Source organism: Dreissena polymorpha, chromosome 5 (assembly GCF_020536995.1).
Source record: "Dreissena polymorpha isolate Duluth1 chromosome 5, UMN_Dpol_1.0, whole genome shotgun sequence".
Classification (NCBI taxonomy): domain Eukaryota; kingdom Metazoa; phylum Mollusca; class Bivalvia; order Myida; family Dreissenidae; genus Dreissena; species Dreissena polymorpha.
In genome coordinates, this window is record NC_068359.1 from 31864974 (window position 1) to 31883082 (window position 18109).

Genomic DNA, 18109 nt, shown 5'->3' on the forward strand with positions numbered 1-18109 from the left:
TTGTGTCATTGTAGGCTGAAATTTGAATTGTTAGTATTATTATTATTAAAAATTCAAGTGATCATCTTTTCTTTTAAGTGTTATAAGTGAATGGGTAATCTGAAATTTAAAAAACAACAACAATGAATTGAATAATTATTGAAGATGTGACGAGTGTTGCATTTATGTAATGTTGTATGTGTTCCAAAGTGTTGCTTCTAGTCAAATTACTATACATTGTTTTCCCCATTGTTGTAAAAATATATTGAGTTTTGTTTATTTCATTTTTTTTTAATATTGATTAATGGCTTTTTGTTACTAGCTCACCTGAGTAGGCCCACTGTGAGCTATTGGGATGACCCGGCATTGTGCAGTGTGCAATGTGTGTCATACAGTTTCCGCTTGTTGTCCCCTACTGGTTTCGTCGGAGGGGACTTATGATTTGCACTCTGTGCGTCTGTCTGTGAGTTTGTCACACTTTCTGGATCCTGCGATAACTTCTTCATATTTTTTATGAAACTTGAAACATGGATAGATGGCAATATGGACATTATGCACGTCATTTCATTTTGTTCCTACATCAAAAATTCTGGTTGCTATGAAAACAATTTTTTAACCAGGTTTTCCGAAGGAAAAAACTGGTTATTTGATTGGCGAATGCGGGCGGGCTGGCTGGCTGGCTGGCTGGCTGGCAGGCTGGCGGAACAAGCTTGTCCGGGCCATAACTATGTCGTTCATTGTCAGATTTTAAAATCATTTGGCACATTTGTTCACCATCATTGGACGGTGTGTCGCACGAAATAATTACGTCGATATCTCCAAGGTCAAGGTCACACTTTGAGTTCAAAGGTCAAAAATTGCCATAAATGACCTTGTCCGAGCCATAACTATGTCGTTCATTGTCAGATTTTAAAATCATTTGGCACATTTGTTCACCATCATTGGACGGTGTGTCGCGCGAAATAATTACGTCGATATCTCCAGGGTCAAGGTCACACTTTGAGTTCAAAGGTCAAAAATGGCCATAAATGAGCTTGTCCTGGCCATAACTATGTCATTCATTGTGAGATTTTGAAATCATTTGGCACATTTGTTCACCATCATGGGACGGTGTGTGGCACGAAAGAATCACGTCAATATCTCCAATGTCAAGGTCGCCACGACTAAAAATAGATTTTTTTTAAAAAACAAACTTACAAAGGGGATTAATTTTGTTTGTTCATTTCAAAAGTTCAGTTTGAGTTTTCTCCCTTTATCAGATATTTTTTCACAATGAAAACCTGGTTTTGTGACAATTTTGTCCCTTGTTTTTTTTTAATCTGACAATGGTGGAGCTGGTAGGGGACATATATTGCTTGGCAATAGTCTTGTTATAATCTATAGTCCTCATTTTTTCATTGTTATTTGATAAAACTTTGTAAGAATGTTTATCTGACAATATCTAGAGTGAGTTCTGGGTCACATGCATCCAAAAACTAGGTCACCAGGTCAAATCTTAAAAAATAAACTTGTTACCACACTAGAGGCTAATTTTATGACTTGATTTTGATGAAACTTATCGGATTGTTTATCTTAGCAATAGCAAGACTGATTTGGAATCTGTGTCAAGTCTTAAAAAAACTTTCAACCATGGTTGAGGTCACATTAAGGACTCAATCTATAAGAAACTTGATCAGAATGTTTGTCTGACAATATATAGGCAATGTTTGAATGTGTGTCACCAGAAATGTGTCTAGAAAATAGGTTACCAGATCAAATATAGAAATCAAAATCATATCACTGTAGGGAAACAATTATTTCTCAATCTTGCTAAACATAGTTGGAATATTAATCTTTATACTATCTAGGCCAAGTTTGAATCTGGGTAAGTTGCATCCAAAACCAAGGTCACCAGGTCAAGTCTTAAGAAACTTGCTACTACTCTAGAGGCCTCATTTATGAGTCTTGATGAAACATGGTCACACTTTTTATCTTGACAATATGTAGGCCATATTTGAATTGGGGTCAAGTGGGGTCAAAAACTAGGACTGGTCAAGTCTTCAACAATGTCTGTGAACTCAGATGAGCGCTTAATGGCCATGATGGTCCTCTTGTTTCATTTTATACTACTCAATATAACGGCTTTGCTACATATTGATGTATTGAAAAATAAATTGGCTCAAATGTGAACTATCACAAGACAACATGTTGCTTTTTACCCATGTCTCTATGTTTGAAGGTCTATGTTATGCATAGAGGTCAAAGATCAAATTTGATTTTTTTATCTATATTGATAGATTTTAAAATAACTCTGCACAAATGTTAACCATCACAAGACAATGTGCTATGTGTAATCATTCTCTTCCTACCTCATAGGTCACATTCAAAGGTCAAAGGTCAAATTGGAAACAAAAGTAGAATGTTTGGGCATTCCTGTCCTATGAACACATGTCTTGTATAACTACAATTAAAATGTTACAGTCTGCCTTGTTTAGAGTTTGAGATATTGTTTGTTTGAGTTCAGAGATTTTTTATTTTGCTGTTTAATGCACTTTAATGTATTTATATCTAGTAGCAAATGTGTTGAATGATTTACCAATGTTTTACCATTTTTCAATTCCAATTATACAGTTTAAATCGGTGAGTCCTGTGTCACTCTTCTTTACTCACTTTTTTTACAGCCAGTTTGCATCACATTGAAAATATATCTTCACATTCTCTTTGATTATAACCTGTGTACCTACAGTTGAGATAATTGATGGCATCTTACTTTCTGCAAACGTTATTACTTGTGACGGACAGGAAAACACTATAGCTAATGAAATCATTTCAATTTATGTATTATGTTCGATGGTTCAAACTGATTTTTGAACTAATTTTTTTGCAACATTTCGGTGAATAAATGCATGTTTGATGTAAGTTAAAATAGCTAACTAAATCGGAGAGTTAACGAATTCCTTTTGGGGCTTTGTAGCTTTAATTTAGTTTGTTTGTATGAAGTTGCCAAATCTGTAGTTGGGTACTGTAGGCTCACAAGTTCACTCACTCTTTAAACCCTTTACCACTAAGATACTTATTTTGACGCATTTTTAGTGCCTTAGTTAAATTTAATCAAAGACATTTCCTACCACTAAGATACTTATTTTGACGCATTTTTAGTGCCTTAGTTAAATTTAATCAAAGACATTTCTTACCACTAAGATACTTATTTTGACGCATTTTTAGTGCCTTAGTTAAATTTAATCAAAGACATTTCTTACTAGATTAAAAAAAATTTCACACTAAATTTCAAATCCTTAGATACTGATGAGCAGCAAACAGCATGAAACCTGAGCAGACCGAGAGTTACTCACAGGCTGTTCTGGTTTTATGATGTTTGCTCATAGCCATTTTTACTTTTCTTCTGACAGTACTTGTTTTGTTTTTTTATTGGGAAAGGGTCAAAATGCTGTACTTGTTTATTTAGAACAATTCCATCACAATCAATTGAGTAATCATGTAAAAAAGCATTTTATCTCACCTGAGCTCAACATGATCATGGCGAGCTTTGGTGATTGCCTTTTGTCCGTCGTGAGTCATGTGTTGTCTGTCTTTAACGTTTACCCTGTTAACTCTCTAGAGGCCACATTTATTTGCAAATATTCATGAAACTTTGTCAAAACACGTGTCCCAATGATATATTGGACGAGTTCGAAAAAGTCCAATCTTCATGGCATTAGGTCAGAACATTTGTTCTTATGATATCTTGGATGAGTTCGAAAATGGTTCTGGTCCATTGAAAAACATGGCCACTTTGGGGCAGCGCATTTTTCCTGATATGGCTATAGTAAAACCTTGTTAACACTCTAGAAGTCACATTTATAGTTCCATCTTTATGAAACTTGTTAAGAACATTTATTCTTATGATATCTGGGATGAATTTGAAAATGGTTCTGGTTCATCAAAAAACATAGCCGCCAGAGAGCAAGGCATTTTTCCTTACAGTGAAACCTTGTTTACACTCTAGAATTCACATTTTTAGTGCAAGCTAAATGAAACACTTGTTCCGATGACTTTTCAGTCGAGTTCAAATGTTTCTGTATATGGGCTAAGTCAAACCTTGTTGATGCTATATTAGCCACATTTATTGGCCAATCTTCCTGAACTTTGGTCAGAACATTTGTCCCATTGAAATCTCGGCTGAGATTGAAACTGAGTCATGTGGGCTAAAAAACTAGGTCAAATAAAAAACATGTTGTAAATCTAGAGGTCACTTTTTTGGTCAAATAATGAATCAGCTAGCATCTTTTAGAATAGTCTAGTTCCTTTGATTCTGAGTTGAGCACCTTAGGGCCTTTAGCTCTCTTGTTTGTCCAAACTTGATGAAACTTGGACAGAAAATTTGTTCTCATGATTGCTTGGCTGAGTTCTAAAATGATTTGTTGCATAACATGGCCGCAAAGGGGGGGGGGGGAAGCAGGACATTTTTCCTTATAAAGGTCACTTTCTTGGTCCAATTGTCATGAATCAGCTGGCACTTTTTAAGCCCCCCTTCAAAGAAGAGGGGGTATATTGCTTTGCTCAGGTCGGTCGGTCGGTCGGTCGGTCCGTCCGTCCGTCCACCAGGTGGTTGTCATACGATAACTCAAGAACGCTTGGGCCTAGGATCATGAAACTTCATAGGTACATTGATCATGACTCGCAGATGACCCCTATTGATTTTGAGGTCACTAGGTCAAAGGTCAAGGTCACGGTGACTCGAAATAGTAAAATGGTTTGTGAATGATAACTCAAGAATGCATACGCGGCCAACAGGGCACACTCTGAACAATATTACTGAAGCAACTGGTCTGTAATCCTAAATCTATAATTATCAGTCCAATGAAACATCATCCTTTAAGTAAAATACAGTAAATCAGTAAAAATATTATCAGAATATGAGATTTTTTGTATATTTTGTATATTAAATATTGTGTTAATGTTTAATTTTGTTGATTAATATAAATATAAGCAGGACAGGAGAGGTAATACACTATTATATCTTTGTTATATACAGGGGAAACAAATGCAATAAGTTTAAATTTATTGTTACTGCATTTGCCTCCCTTGTAATATATTTAAATTTTACCAAATGTAAGGCTAACTGCATTTTTGTAATGCATACTACTACTACTACTACTACTACTGCTGCTCCTGCTGCTGCTGCTGCTGCTTCTGCAGCTGCTGCTGCTGCTGCTACTACTACTACTTCTACTACTACTACTACTACTACTACTACTACTACTACCACCACCACCACCACCACCACCACCACCACCACCACCACCACCACCACCGTTCACAGTGACAAAAAACGTATTCACACAATGGCTGCTACTACAACTTATAGCCCATATAGGGGGGCATGCATGTTTTACAAACAGCCCTTGTTCAGAAAAGTCTAGTTCATTTGGGTCTCAGGTGAGTGCCTGAGGACCAATGGGCATCTTGTTTTAAAAATGTTTTCATGATTTGAGATGAATTTTTGCACTAAAAATAACAAATCTTTTATTTATTTCTTGATGATGCTGATGTTTCCAGTTAGTGTATATTCAGGAATTTGATAAAGTCTATAGCAAGCTAAGAATGTAATGATAAGTGCTGTTGGTAAAAACATAAATGAAGAGTTGTGCACATCAAAGGATGCCCGGCTACATCATTAAAAGACCTTAAATAATTTATGAGTTATTGTTTTACACATGTTTTAGTTTTTTATGCCCCCGGTAGGGTGGCATAATGCAGTTGAACTGTCCATAAGCCAGTATGTGTGTATGTCAGTATGTCAGTCTGTCCGTCCGTACGAAAACTTTAATGGCCATAACTTTTTCAATATTGAAGATAGCAACTTGATATTTGGCATGCATGTGCATCTCATGGAGCTGCACATTTTGAGTGCTGAAAGGTCAAGGTCATCCTTCAAGGTCAAATGTCTAATATATGGCGTCTGTCCGTCCGTCCAAAAACTTTAACATTTGCCATAACTTTTTATTCCCGCCGAAAAAAAATTCGGAGGGGATATAGTAATTGGTCTTGTCTGTCTGTTCATCTGTCTGTCTGTCCTGTCCAGGCCGAAACTTTGTCCGGAGCATAACTCCAAATCTATTCAATGGATTTACTTTAAACTTAGAATATAAAGAGATGGCAACTAGGAGAAGTGCAGTGACCAAGAACCATAACTTTATCTACCTTAGTTTTTGAATTATCTCCCCTTTTTTATAACTTTAAAGTAAATTTTTGTCCGGAGCATAACTCTTAATATACAAAAGGGATTTACTTGAAACTTGAAATATAAACAGTTGGCAACTAGGAGAAGTGCAGTGACCAAGAACCATAACTCTATCTACCTTAGTTTTTGAATTATCTCCCCTTTTATATAATTTTAAAGTGAATTTTTGTCCGGAGCATAACTCTAAATCTACTGAAGGGATTTACTTGAAACTTGAAATATAAACAGATGTCAAGTAGGAAAAGTGCAGTGACCAAGAACCATAACTCTATCTACCTTAGTGTTTGAATTATCTCCCTTTATTTAATTTCAAAGTACATTTTTGTCCGGAGTATAATGAATTATCTCCCTTTATTTGTTTCTACAAATATTATTCTCTCTAAAACAAATTTTGTCATACATGCAAACACATTTCGGCGGGGATTTGGCACTACTGTGACAAGCTCTTGTTCACTATTGAAGATAGCAACTTGATATTTGGCATGAATGTGTATCTCATGGAGCTGAACATTTTGAGTGGTGAAAGGTGAAGGTCATCCTTCAAGGTCAAATGTCAAATATATGGCGTCGCTCCGTCCGAAAACTTTAACATTGGCCATAACTTTTTCAATATTGAAGATAGCAACTTGATATTTGGCATGCATGTGCATCTCACGGAGCTGCACATTTTGAGTGGTGAAAGGTCAAGGTCATCCTTCAAGGTCAAATGTCTAATATATGCGTCTGTCCTTCCGTCCAAAAACTTTAACATTGGCCATAACTTTTTCACTATTGAAGATAGCAACTTAATATTTGGCATGCATGTGTATCTCATGGAGCTGAACATTTTAAGTGGTGAAAGGTGAAGGTCAAGGTCATCCTTCAAGGTCAAATGTCAAATATATGGCATCTGTGCGTCCGAAAACTTTAACATTGGCCATAACTTTTTCAATATTGAAGATAGCAACTTGATATTTGGCATGCATGTGTATCTCATGAAGTTGCACATTTTGAGTGGTGGAAGTTCAAGGTCAAGGTCATTCTTCAAGGTCAAGGTCATCCTTCAAGGTAAAAAAAAAATAAAAAAATTCAAAGCGGCGTTCTCATGAAGCTGCACTTTTTGAGTGGTGGAAGTTCAAGGTCAAGGTCATCCTTCAAGGTCAAAGGTAAAAAAAGAAAAAAAAATCAAAGCGGCGTTCTCATGAAGCTGCACATTTTTAGTGGTGGAAGTTCAAGGTCAAGGTCATCCTTCAAGGTAAAAAAAAAATAATTTCAAAGCGGCGCAATAGGGGGTATTGTGTTTCTGACGAACACATCTCTTGTTTAATTAATTGTTTGATGTTTAATAATTTATTTTAACTTTTCTCATTTCAGTTTAAACATCTTTTTTGTGTGGGCAATGAGAAATATTGTATGCGAGGAACACTTTTGTATAATGTGCTTCTTGTTGCTTCTTGCAATTTATTGTAATATATTGCAAATAAACCGCTTTCTAAATTTAATCAATTCTAGAAGGCAACTGACAGTGCTCAAGCTAGGAATTTAAAAGGGCTGGGGGGTGGGGCTAGTTTGTCAAAAGGGCACTTTGGAGCGCGCAGTATTTTGTTGAAAAGGGCACTTTCGATCGCCTGGGCGTATCTGGAATGCTCCCTGTTGCATATTAGTTTTTATGTTATTAATAATTGTTAGAATATATTATTCCCATTATTATTAAACCAGGCAAATAAAATGTCTACAATGCGGAATAGATTAAATTAACAACAATGTAATAAGAGATTAATAAATTATCATATTATGTAAAAGAAATAAAAGGGCAGGACACGGCCTCGGAAGGGCAGGGCAGGGCAGGGCGCCCTTCCATTTAGGCCTAGCAGGAGCACTTGAACAACTTGTTTATATGGTAAATTGTGTATTACTGTTATATTCATTTTTTTTAAGTTATACTTAAGAATTAGCTGGATGTATAGAAACATATACTAGTATGAATGTTATAGAAAGTCATTGGCAGGTTATTTTCAGAGCTTTGCTTTTATATTGCTGTAAATTGTGGTAGGCTTTTATGTTAATGCTAGTAGAGTAAGCATAAATTTTTGATGAATTAAAAACTTTTTTTTAACAATTGTTAGCAATATTTTTCAAAGTATTTATTAGCGCAATTACATGAAAAAAATAGTTCATAGTTGAACGGACTCTACTTAATATCACTAAGCAAAAAAAAAGAAATTAAATATTTAAAAAAAAGTGTAGCCAAGACAGAAGTTATGGGTTACCGACATATTAAAGTTGACATTTATTCGTTTATTTCTTTCCATTGTCAGCCCCATGATAAGGTAAAAGTTTTGATGGTTAGTCGCACATCAGATTCACATTGGCATGACATTAGGAGAATGTAACAACGTTCAAACATGTAGCCACACACTCACCCTCATGTAATGGGGATGCACGCATGATGCACTTGAAATGTAATGTTGTGAGATAAACATTGGAAATAACTGAATCTTGCTCTGGGAAAACAGGGCTTAATGCATGTGCTTTCTGTTGTTATGGAATTTGTTGTTTAAGGGGTGTTGCTGCAGTTTTGCTGATTTTTTTCCATCGAATAGATTATGTCCAAAATTTATATTTAATATATATATACAAATACTTTATGAAAAATGAAATAAAAAGATAGGGTCACCGGCCTTGTTTTGATTTTATTCACCATTATATAACATGTTTTTTTTCAATAAAACTGAAAAATCTCTAATTGCGGAAAAATAATAAATAACCTATGAAATTAGCAACATGTAGATATTATATAAGCTAAGATACATCATATACCATTTCATTAAACCACACATTACCAATAAAATGGAGTACACAAGTTACATTTTAAGAAATTTATTTTTTATAATGTTTATGTCACCCCAAAAAACATTATTTTAAGCTCACCTGTCACGAAGTGACATGGTGAGCTTATGTGACCGTGTGATGTCCGGCGTTCGTTGTGCGTGCGTGTGTGTGTGCGTCCGTCAACAATTTGTTTGTGTAGACAGTAGAGGTCACAGTTTTCATCCAATCTTTATGAAATGTGGTCAGAATGTTTATCTTGATGAAATCTGGGTTGGGATTGTATTTGGGTCATCTGGGGTCAAAAACTAGGTCACTAGGTCAAAAACTAGGTCACTAGGTCAAATAATAGAAAAACCTTGTGTAGACAATAGAGGTCGCAGTTTTCATCCAATCTTTATGAAATTTGGTTAGAATGTTTATCTTGATGAAATCTGGGTTGGGATTGTATTTGGGTCATCTGGGGTCAAAAACTAGGTCACTAGGTCAAATAATAGAAAAACCGTCAACAATTTGTTTGTGTAGACAGAAGATGTCACAGTTTTCATCCAATCTTTATGAAATGTGGTCAGAATGTTTATCTTGATGAAATCTGAGTTGGGATTGTATTTGGGTCAGCTGGGGTCAAAAACTAGGTCACTAGGTCAAAAACTAGGTCACTAGGTCAAATAATAAAAAAACCTTGTGTAGACATTAGAGGTCGCAGTTTTCATCCAATCTTTATGAAATTTGGTCAGAATGTTTATCTTAATGAAATCTGGGTTGGGATTGTATTTGGGTCATCTGGGGTCAAAACTAGGTCACTAGGTCAAAAACTAGGTCACTAGGTCAAATAATAGAAAAACCTTGTGTAGACATTAGAGGTCGCAGTTTTCATCCAATCTTTATGAAATTTGGTCAGAATGTTTATCTAAATGAAATCTGGGTTGGGATTGTATTTGGGTCATCTGGGGTCAAAAACTAGGTCACAAGGTCAAATAATAGAAAAACCTTGTGTAGACAATAGAGGTCACAGTTTTCATCCAATCTTTATGAAATTTGGTCAGAATGTTGGTCTTGATGAAATCTGGGTTGGGATTGTATTTGGGTCATCTTGGGTCAAAAACTAGGTCACTAGGTCAAATCATAGAAAAACCTTGTGTAGACAATAGAGATCACAGTTTCCATCCAATCTTTATAAAATTTGATCAGAATGTTTATCTTGATGAAATCTGGGTTGGGATTATATTTGGGTCACCTGGGGTCAAAAACTAGGTCAATAGGTCAAATATTAGAAAAACCTTGTGTAGACAATAGAGGTCACATTTTTCATCCAATCTTTATGAAATTTGGTCAGAATGTTTGTCTTGATGAAATCTGGGTTGGGATTGTATTTGGGTCATCTGGGGTCAAAAACTAGGTCACTAGGTCAAATAAAAGAAAAACCTTGTGTAGACAATAGAGGTCATAGTTTTCATCCAATCTTTTTGAAATTTGGTCAGAATATTTATCTTGATAAAATCTGGATTAGGATTGTATTTGGGTCATCTGGGGTCAAAAACTAGGTCACTAGGTCAAATCATAAAAAACCCTTGTGTAGACAATAGAGGTCACAGTTTTCATCAGGATCTTAATTAAATGTTGTCAGAATGTTTGTCTTGTTAAAATCTGTGTTGGGATTGAATTTGGGTCCTCTAGGGTTAAAAACTGGGTCACTATGTCAAATTAAAAAAACAACTTTTTTAGACAGTAGAGGTCACAGTTTTCATCCAAACTTAATTAAATTTGGCCAGAAGGTTAATCTTGATGAAATCTGGGATGGGATTGTATTTGGGTCATCTGTGGTCAAAAACTAGGTCACTAGGTCAAATCATAGAAAAAACCTTGTGTAGACAATAGAGGTCATAGTTTTCATCTGATCTTAATGAAGTATGGTCAGAATGTTTATCTTGATAATATCTGATTTTGGATCGTATATGGGTCATCTGGGGTCAAAAATTAGGTCACCGGGCCAATTCTGGTAAAACCTTGTGTAGATGAAAGAGGTCACAGTTTTCATCACGTCTTAATGACATTTTGTCAGAATGTATTAATTAATGAAATCTTTCTTGGGATTGTATATGGGTCTGATAGAATTTAAGTTGATGTAGCAAGGTTAGTCAGGTGAGCAATTCAGGGCCATCATGGCCCTCTTGTTTTCTATTGTAACCACATAAATGAAATTAATTTTTTTTTCTGTCAAATAGAATTCTGGGAAACTGCTCAAATATGTTCATCTACGTATTCTCATCATAAAACACAAATAAAAATAGGGGGTAACCGCACTTTTAACAGAGATTTTTTGTTTTAATTATCCCTTCCATCTAGACGTCAAATTTCATAAAATACAGCAATAAGGCAAAATCCAAGTGCCGGTACATAGATTGTTAGAAATATGCATAAACATTAGACATTGTTTACAATCTTAACTGGGATCACAACAGCTTACCAAAAGACATTAATAAAAACAATATTCAATCACAAACATAATACCATACAGTATCAAACTCGACCTTTATCATTGATAACTTACATGTTCACAGATTTCGGCATGATTTAAAGTTTGTGTTTAAATGCTTTAAATTGATAAATGTAAACAACAGGACAAAAGAGCTCAAGTATAAAACAAGAATGAAATTAAAGAAAGAAAAAAAAGTTTACCCCACCTGGGATCGAACCACTGACAATCGTATTAAGAACAAACTCGGTCATTTCTGATAATACTTATAACAAAAATATTGAGTTGTGATAAAAGCATCATCGGTGTTGCTATAAATATAACCTCGGTTAAATAAACTGCCGCAACACCCCTTAAAAGAAGTCTCTTCTAAACGAAAATACAGTGTATGGGAAAAGTGTGGTCCCTGATAAGCCAGTGCGGCTGCACAAAAATCTGGGATGACACTTAGAACACATGCATTAAGCCCAGTTTTTCCAGAACGACACTCAATTGATGATATCCTATAAAGATGTCCACAATCACATAGAAGTTATTGGTTTCACCTAACAGCTTTTAGTTAATCTAATACAAAAGAAACTTATACCATTGCAGTGTGGTATTTTACAACCACGTTTTACTATTTGTTGACACAATTGACGCTATACATATTGCATACCCAATCTGATCGTCAATGCAACTTTTTGAGAGTTTCTCTAATTTTTTCATACACCTGTATTTTTGTCTCTTAATTTTTAGACACCTGTATTTTGGGAATATTTTGTGTGTCTTAATTTTCAGACGCGAAATAAAAGTTATGCATGAGAATATGATATCAATAATTATGGCTCTTGTAAATTGGAACTGCTTAAAATGGATTCTATTTACATATGAATTTTCATGTTGATATCGTTGATAGATTTTCAACTCAAGGTCAGATGAAAAAATGATTCCAGCATTAACCCCTCTTCCATTTTTCCTTTGCTGGCATATATAATTTTTGCGATTTTAATGATAATAGATATACAAACATATATTTTTAACATTTTTCTTTGCCAGGAGTGTTAATTTTCTTATTTAATTATGATGCATACATTATTTTTATTCTGTAATAATTTTCTATAAAACCATTCAAATGTGTTTGTGAGCGATTTAAAACAAAATTTACAAAACAGAGCTATACAGAGGAAATCAAACTAAGAGTGGTTAGATTTAATCATATACACAAGGCCATGACAATTACCCATTCAAAAGGACATGAATTCTCATTTAAATAATCTGTATATTATAATGCCATAATTATGTCACCACACAGTGTTGAACGGGTGTTGCTGTGAGAGATTTGAATGATGCAAGACCTTTACTATTAAAGAGTAAAGTGAAGATCGGGTACCAGAGTAACACCTTTACTACTATAGAGTAAAGTGAAGATCGGGTACCAGAGTAACACCTTTACTATTAAAGAGTAAAGTAAAGATTGGGTACCAGAGTAACACCTTTACTATTAAAGAGTAAAGTAAAGATTGGGCACCAGAGTAAGACCTTTACTACTATAGAGTAAAGTGAAGATCGAGTACCAGAGTAAGACCTTTACCACTATAGAGTAAAGTTAAATCGGGGTACCAGAGTAACACCTTTACTACTATAGAGTAAAGTGAAGATAGGGTACTAGAGTATAAACACCTTTACTACTATAGAGTAGAGTAAGAGCTATGCCAATGTCAAACTGATGTGTGCTTTTTTTTAGATTGGAAGTTTTAGCACAAATTAATTTCAGATTATTTACTCTTAGGCCTCTGATTTGCTAACCTTTTAAACACTTTAACAGCACTGCAAGGATAGTGTTTGTTTCTTCTGCACAATAATTTGTGTTCTTCTCAATTTCATTTTTAGCTCGGCTTTTTTCGGGGAAACCCCCGAGTTGTTGTCATAGCCAGCTCGTTGTGTCGTGTCGTTCGCTGGCGTCGTGCTAAAACTTTGACATTTTGCTCTAAAATCAAAGTGCTTCCACCTACAACTTTGAAACTTCATATGTAGATGCACCTTGATGAGTTCTTAACGCCACACCCATTTTTGGGTCACTAGGTCAAAAGTGAAGGTCACAGTGACCTCTTAAAAGAAAAAAATCTGACAAGCTTTCATTTATTCAAAAATGCACCCGCAGCCGAGCGTTGGCACCCGTTATGCTGTGCTCTTGTTTGTTATTCATTTTAGATGTGATGCAGTTACATGCTTTTGTAAATTCAGTAATTTTGATTTATATGTGTTGTTACTGTTGTATGTAATTGCAACAATGTATATGTTTCCTAAAATAGGGAACACAAGGGAAATACACATTTTTTAAACTGGATGCATTTCCCCTCTTTTAACAGGTTTCCAGGTAATATTAGTGCACACAGTTTAGGATTAGAATTTGGATTTCTTTGTTTTATATTTGTATCTGTTCTGCTTATGATTCCACAAACCCAGACTAGTGGTGACAATAATTATGAATGTGTGTATATGTTTTTGGCTATGTCACCTATGACATAGAAGATAACAGGATTTGGGTGGATCTTTAAAACATGTGACTATTCGTATTGAATTCAAATTATCATTTATAGTCATTTATCACTTTGTTCAATGTTTTAGTTCACGTAAGAACCACCTAATTCCATCTGTTATTTGCATGGACTGTTAAAATAACTACTGTTGACTCAGTTCATTTTGTGCTTCACTGAGCAGAAAGATCATGTTGAATAAGCTCTGTATTTAACGTATTGCTGCTGGGGCATTGGTCTATGTTAATGTTTCATTTGAATCTTAACTATCTTTGTTTGGGATGCATTCAGTCAGACGTTCCTACTACATTTTATTAGCTCACCTGAGCTTAGAGTGCTCATGATGAGCTTCTGTGATCGCTGTTTGTCCGTAGTTAGTCATTAACATTTGCCTTGTAAACAATCGAGAGGCTGCATTAATTGCCAAGTTTTTGTGAAACTTGGTCGGAACAGTAGTCCCATTTATGGGAGAGCCAAGATCTAAACTAGGTTATGTAGGGTGAAGAACTAGGTTTCAATGTCAAATTTCAAAAAATATTGTGAACACTCGAGAAGCCAAATATGTTAACCAGTCTTTATGAAACTTCGTGTGGATATTTGTCCCGATGATAAAGCTGCTTAGTACAAAACTGGGTCATGTGGGACCAAAAACAAGGTCACTTGGTCAAATTGAAGAAAAAGCACGTGATCTCTTTAAGTCACATTTGTGTGTTCAGTCTTCATGAAACTTGCCCTTAACTTTTGTTCTAGGCATTTTTGGACAAGTGAGATATGGTTCCTCTCCATCGAAAAAAATGGCTGCCATGAGGTTGGGGCAGTTTTCTAAATGTGGCTATAGTAAAACAATTTGACCACTCTACAAGTCACTTTATTGACCCACTCATCTGAAATTTGCTTAGAATTGTAAATTTGATAGGGATTGTGGTATGTTAAAATACATGGCAGCCATGTAGTGTATTGTAAAACTTGTGAAACCTCATGAACAATACCTGCTCAGAACATTAACCCATTTATGCCTAGCGTCTAGGAAAAAGGCCTTGACAAACAGCGTAGACCCCGATGAGACGCCACATGATTCTGCGTCTCATCAGGGTCTGCGCTGTTTGCTTGAAGGAATTTCTGTCAGAAATATTCTAAATATAGAAATAAATATACTAGACATCCATAATTTTGGAAATAAATTGATCCAATTTAGAATGATGGGAGAGTACACTAGGCATAAATGGTTTAAAGTTCCATAGTGTCTCAGGTGAGTGCCTAAGGGCCTTTGGCCTTCTTGTTCCAAGCATAAATTGTTCTTAAACTCAATTGACTTTCTTGACATCATTAAATAATGACACTCTATTTGATATATATATATATAGAACACTTATGTAGAGGAAATGATTTAAACTCAAAATCCATTTTGTAAACACAACAATGCCATGTTTTTATGTTTACATCTACAGTTTCTATAAAATAGTAATACATTGGAGTAATTAGACCTTACATAACGTAACCTGACCTGTATTATGAATTAGTCACTTTACCTAAAAGAAAATGACTTCATAAACTTGTAATAGCATTGTAGTTATTGTTGGAGTTGTTAGACCTTACATGAAAAAATCCGCAACCTTACATGCATGTAAAAAGAAAAAAGATTTGATATACTTTGAATTTCATTTTGTCACTTTCAACATCGCAGTAACTCTTTTGCAGGCGTTTGCGTGGTTCAGTGACCTCCTGGTGGAACATGCGGAGATCTTCTGGTCGCTGTTTGCGGTCGACATGGACGCAGCTCTAGAGGCTCAGCCCCCCGACACCTGGGACAGCTTCCCACTCTTTCAGATGCTCAATGACTATCTCAGAACTGATGGTAGGACTGGGCAATTGAATTTTTGACAATTTAGCTCGTGCGGTATGCACTGGGTAATCCAGGTCAAGAATTTACCCATATTCATTATACCTGGTTTTTTCAGAGCGAGGCACAAATAAAAAATGTTTTAAATAAAACTCTGGCATTGGAATATGCGCCTTGCATTATGAAAACAGGGTTGAATGCATGTGCCTAAAGTGTTGGCCCAGGTTAGCCTGTGCAGTCTGCATATGATAACCAGTTACCGCTAAAACTAGATTTTTGTTAAGAAGAGACATCTTTTGAACAAACAGTTCCATAAAAGTGTTAACCCTTTGAGTGCTGGAACCGAATTTTGAAGACCTTTGCAAACAGTTTGGATCCAGATGAGACGCCACAAAACGTGGCGTCTCATCAGGATTCAAACTGATTGCTATTCTGATAGTATTCTTTGAAAAAAAATCAAAGAAAATGCTAATTTTAGAAATTGCGCAGACGACATTTTAGCAGATGACAAATTTCCCAGCATGCAAAGGGTTAACTGTCTCTCCTGATTAGCTTGTGCAGTCTGCACCGATTAATGTGGGACGAAACTTTACGTACATTCATTATACCTGGTTTTATCAGAGCGAAACACACATAAAAAATCCTTGAACCCTTTCCTACTCAGAAGCAAAGTGAAAATGGCTATGTGCAAACAGCATAATACCAGTACAGCCTGTGAGTAACTCGCAGTCTGTTCAGGATTGATGCTGTTTGCTGCTCATTAGTAACAAAGAGTTGGAAATGATGCCTTTAAAACTTGAATATAGTACGAAAGGTGTTTAATGAAATTTAACTTTCTAAGGGACTACAAATACGTAAAAATGCGTATCTAAGTGGTAAAGTTTTAAATAAACCTTGGCTGAATCTCCGTGCATGAAGTGTGGTTGTAGATAAGTAGGTGCAGTCCATGATAGCTAAACTTTCATTTCAGTAAATAAGTTGCAGATATTTGTACATGTATTAATTTTCATGATTCCAGCATTTTCTGAGTTTTGGACTAAATAAAAATAATGTATGGATGAAGTGTTGTTACAGATAAGCTGGTGCAGTCCATGTTGGTCACACTTGCATATCAGTGTAATATTGCAGTATAATATTGCATTATAATTATATACTTATAATATTATATAATTATACCCCTATTACCATTGGTAATGGGGGCTATATAGGAATCACTTTGTATGTCGGTCCGCCGGTCGGTCTGTCGGTCTGTCCCGAAATTTCATCAGATCTTCACCAAACTTGGTCACAAGTTGTGTCTAGATGATGTATAGGTCAAGTTTGAATATGGGTCATGCCGGGTCAAAAACTAGGTCACGGGGTCACTTAGTGTGTTTTAAACAGAAAGTTTGTCCGGACCATCACTATGTCTTTTATCTTTAGATTTTTAAATAACTTGGTTCATTTGTTCACCATCATTGGACGGTGTGTCGCGCGAAAGAATTACGTCGATATCTCCAAGGTCAAGGTCACACTTTGAGTTCAAAGATCAAAAATGGCCATAAATGAGCTTGTCCAGGCAATAACTATGTCGTTCATTGTGAGATTTTAAAATCATTCGGCACATTGGTTCACCATCATTGGACGGTGTGTCATGCGAAAGAATTATGTTTATATCTCCAAGGTCATGGTCACACTTTAAGTTCAAAGGTAAAAAATGGCCATAAATGAGCTTGTCAGGGCGATAACTATGTTGTTCATTGTGAGATTTTAAAATCATTTGGCACATTTGTTCACCATCATTGGCCGGTGTGTCGCGCGAAAGAATTAAGTCGATATCTCCACGGTCAAGGTCACACTTTGAGTTCAAAGGTAAAAAATGGCCATAAATGAGCTTGTCCGGGCGATAACTATGTTGTTCATTGTGAGATTTTAAAATCATTTGGCACATTTGTTCACCATCGTTAGCTGGTGTGTCGCGCAAAAGAATTACGTTGATATCTCCAAGGTCAAGGTCACACTTTGAGTTTAAAGGTCAAAATTGGCCCTAAATGAGCTTGTCCGGGCCATAACTATGTCATTCATTGTGAGATTTTAAAATCATCTGGCACATTTGTTCACCATCACTGGATGGTGTGTTGCGCGAAAGAATTACGTCAATATCTCCAAGGTCAAGGTCACACTGTGAGTTCAAAGGTGAAAAATGGCCATAAATGCTCTTGTCCGGGCCATAACTATGTCATTCATTGTGAGATTTTAAAATTACTTCGTACATTTGTTCACAA

The 18109-nt window shown here is 35.6% G+C and overlaps 1 protein-coding gene across 6 annotated transcripts in view; it reads left to right on the forward strand.

Annotated features, from left to right (window-relative positions):
- LOC127881757 (calcium-dependent secretion activator 1-like) overlaps positions 1-18109 on the forward strand; it is a 118538-nt gene that overhangs the window by 75839 nt on the left and 24590 nt on the right. For 4 of the 6 annotated variants that reach the window (XM_052429854.1, XM_052429856.1, XM_052429858.1 and 1 more), the window contains one exon: positions 15704-15860. In XM_052429854.1, coding sequence (XP_052285814.1) covers positions 15704-15860 — 157 coding nt within the window. Of the gene's footprint in view, positions 1-8499; positions 8512-15703; positions 15861-18109 lie in introns of all 6 variants that reach the window. The other 2 variants (XM_052429855.1, XM_052429857.1) reach the window with 1 other exon arrangement.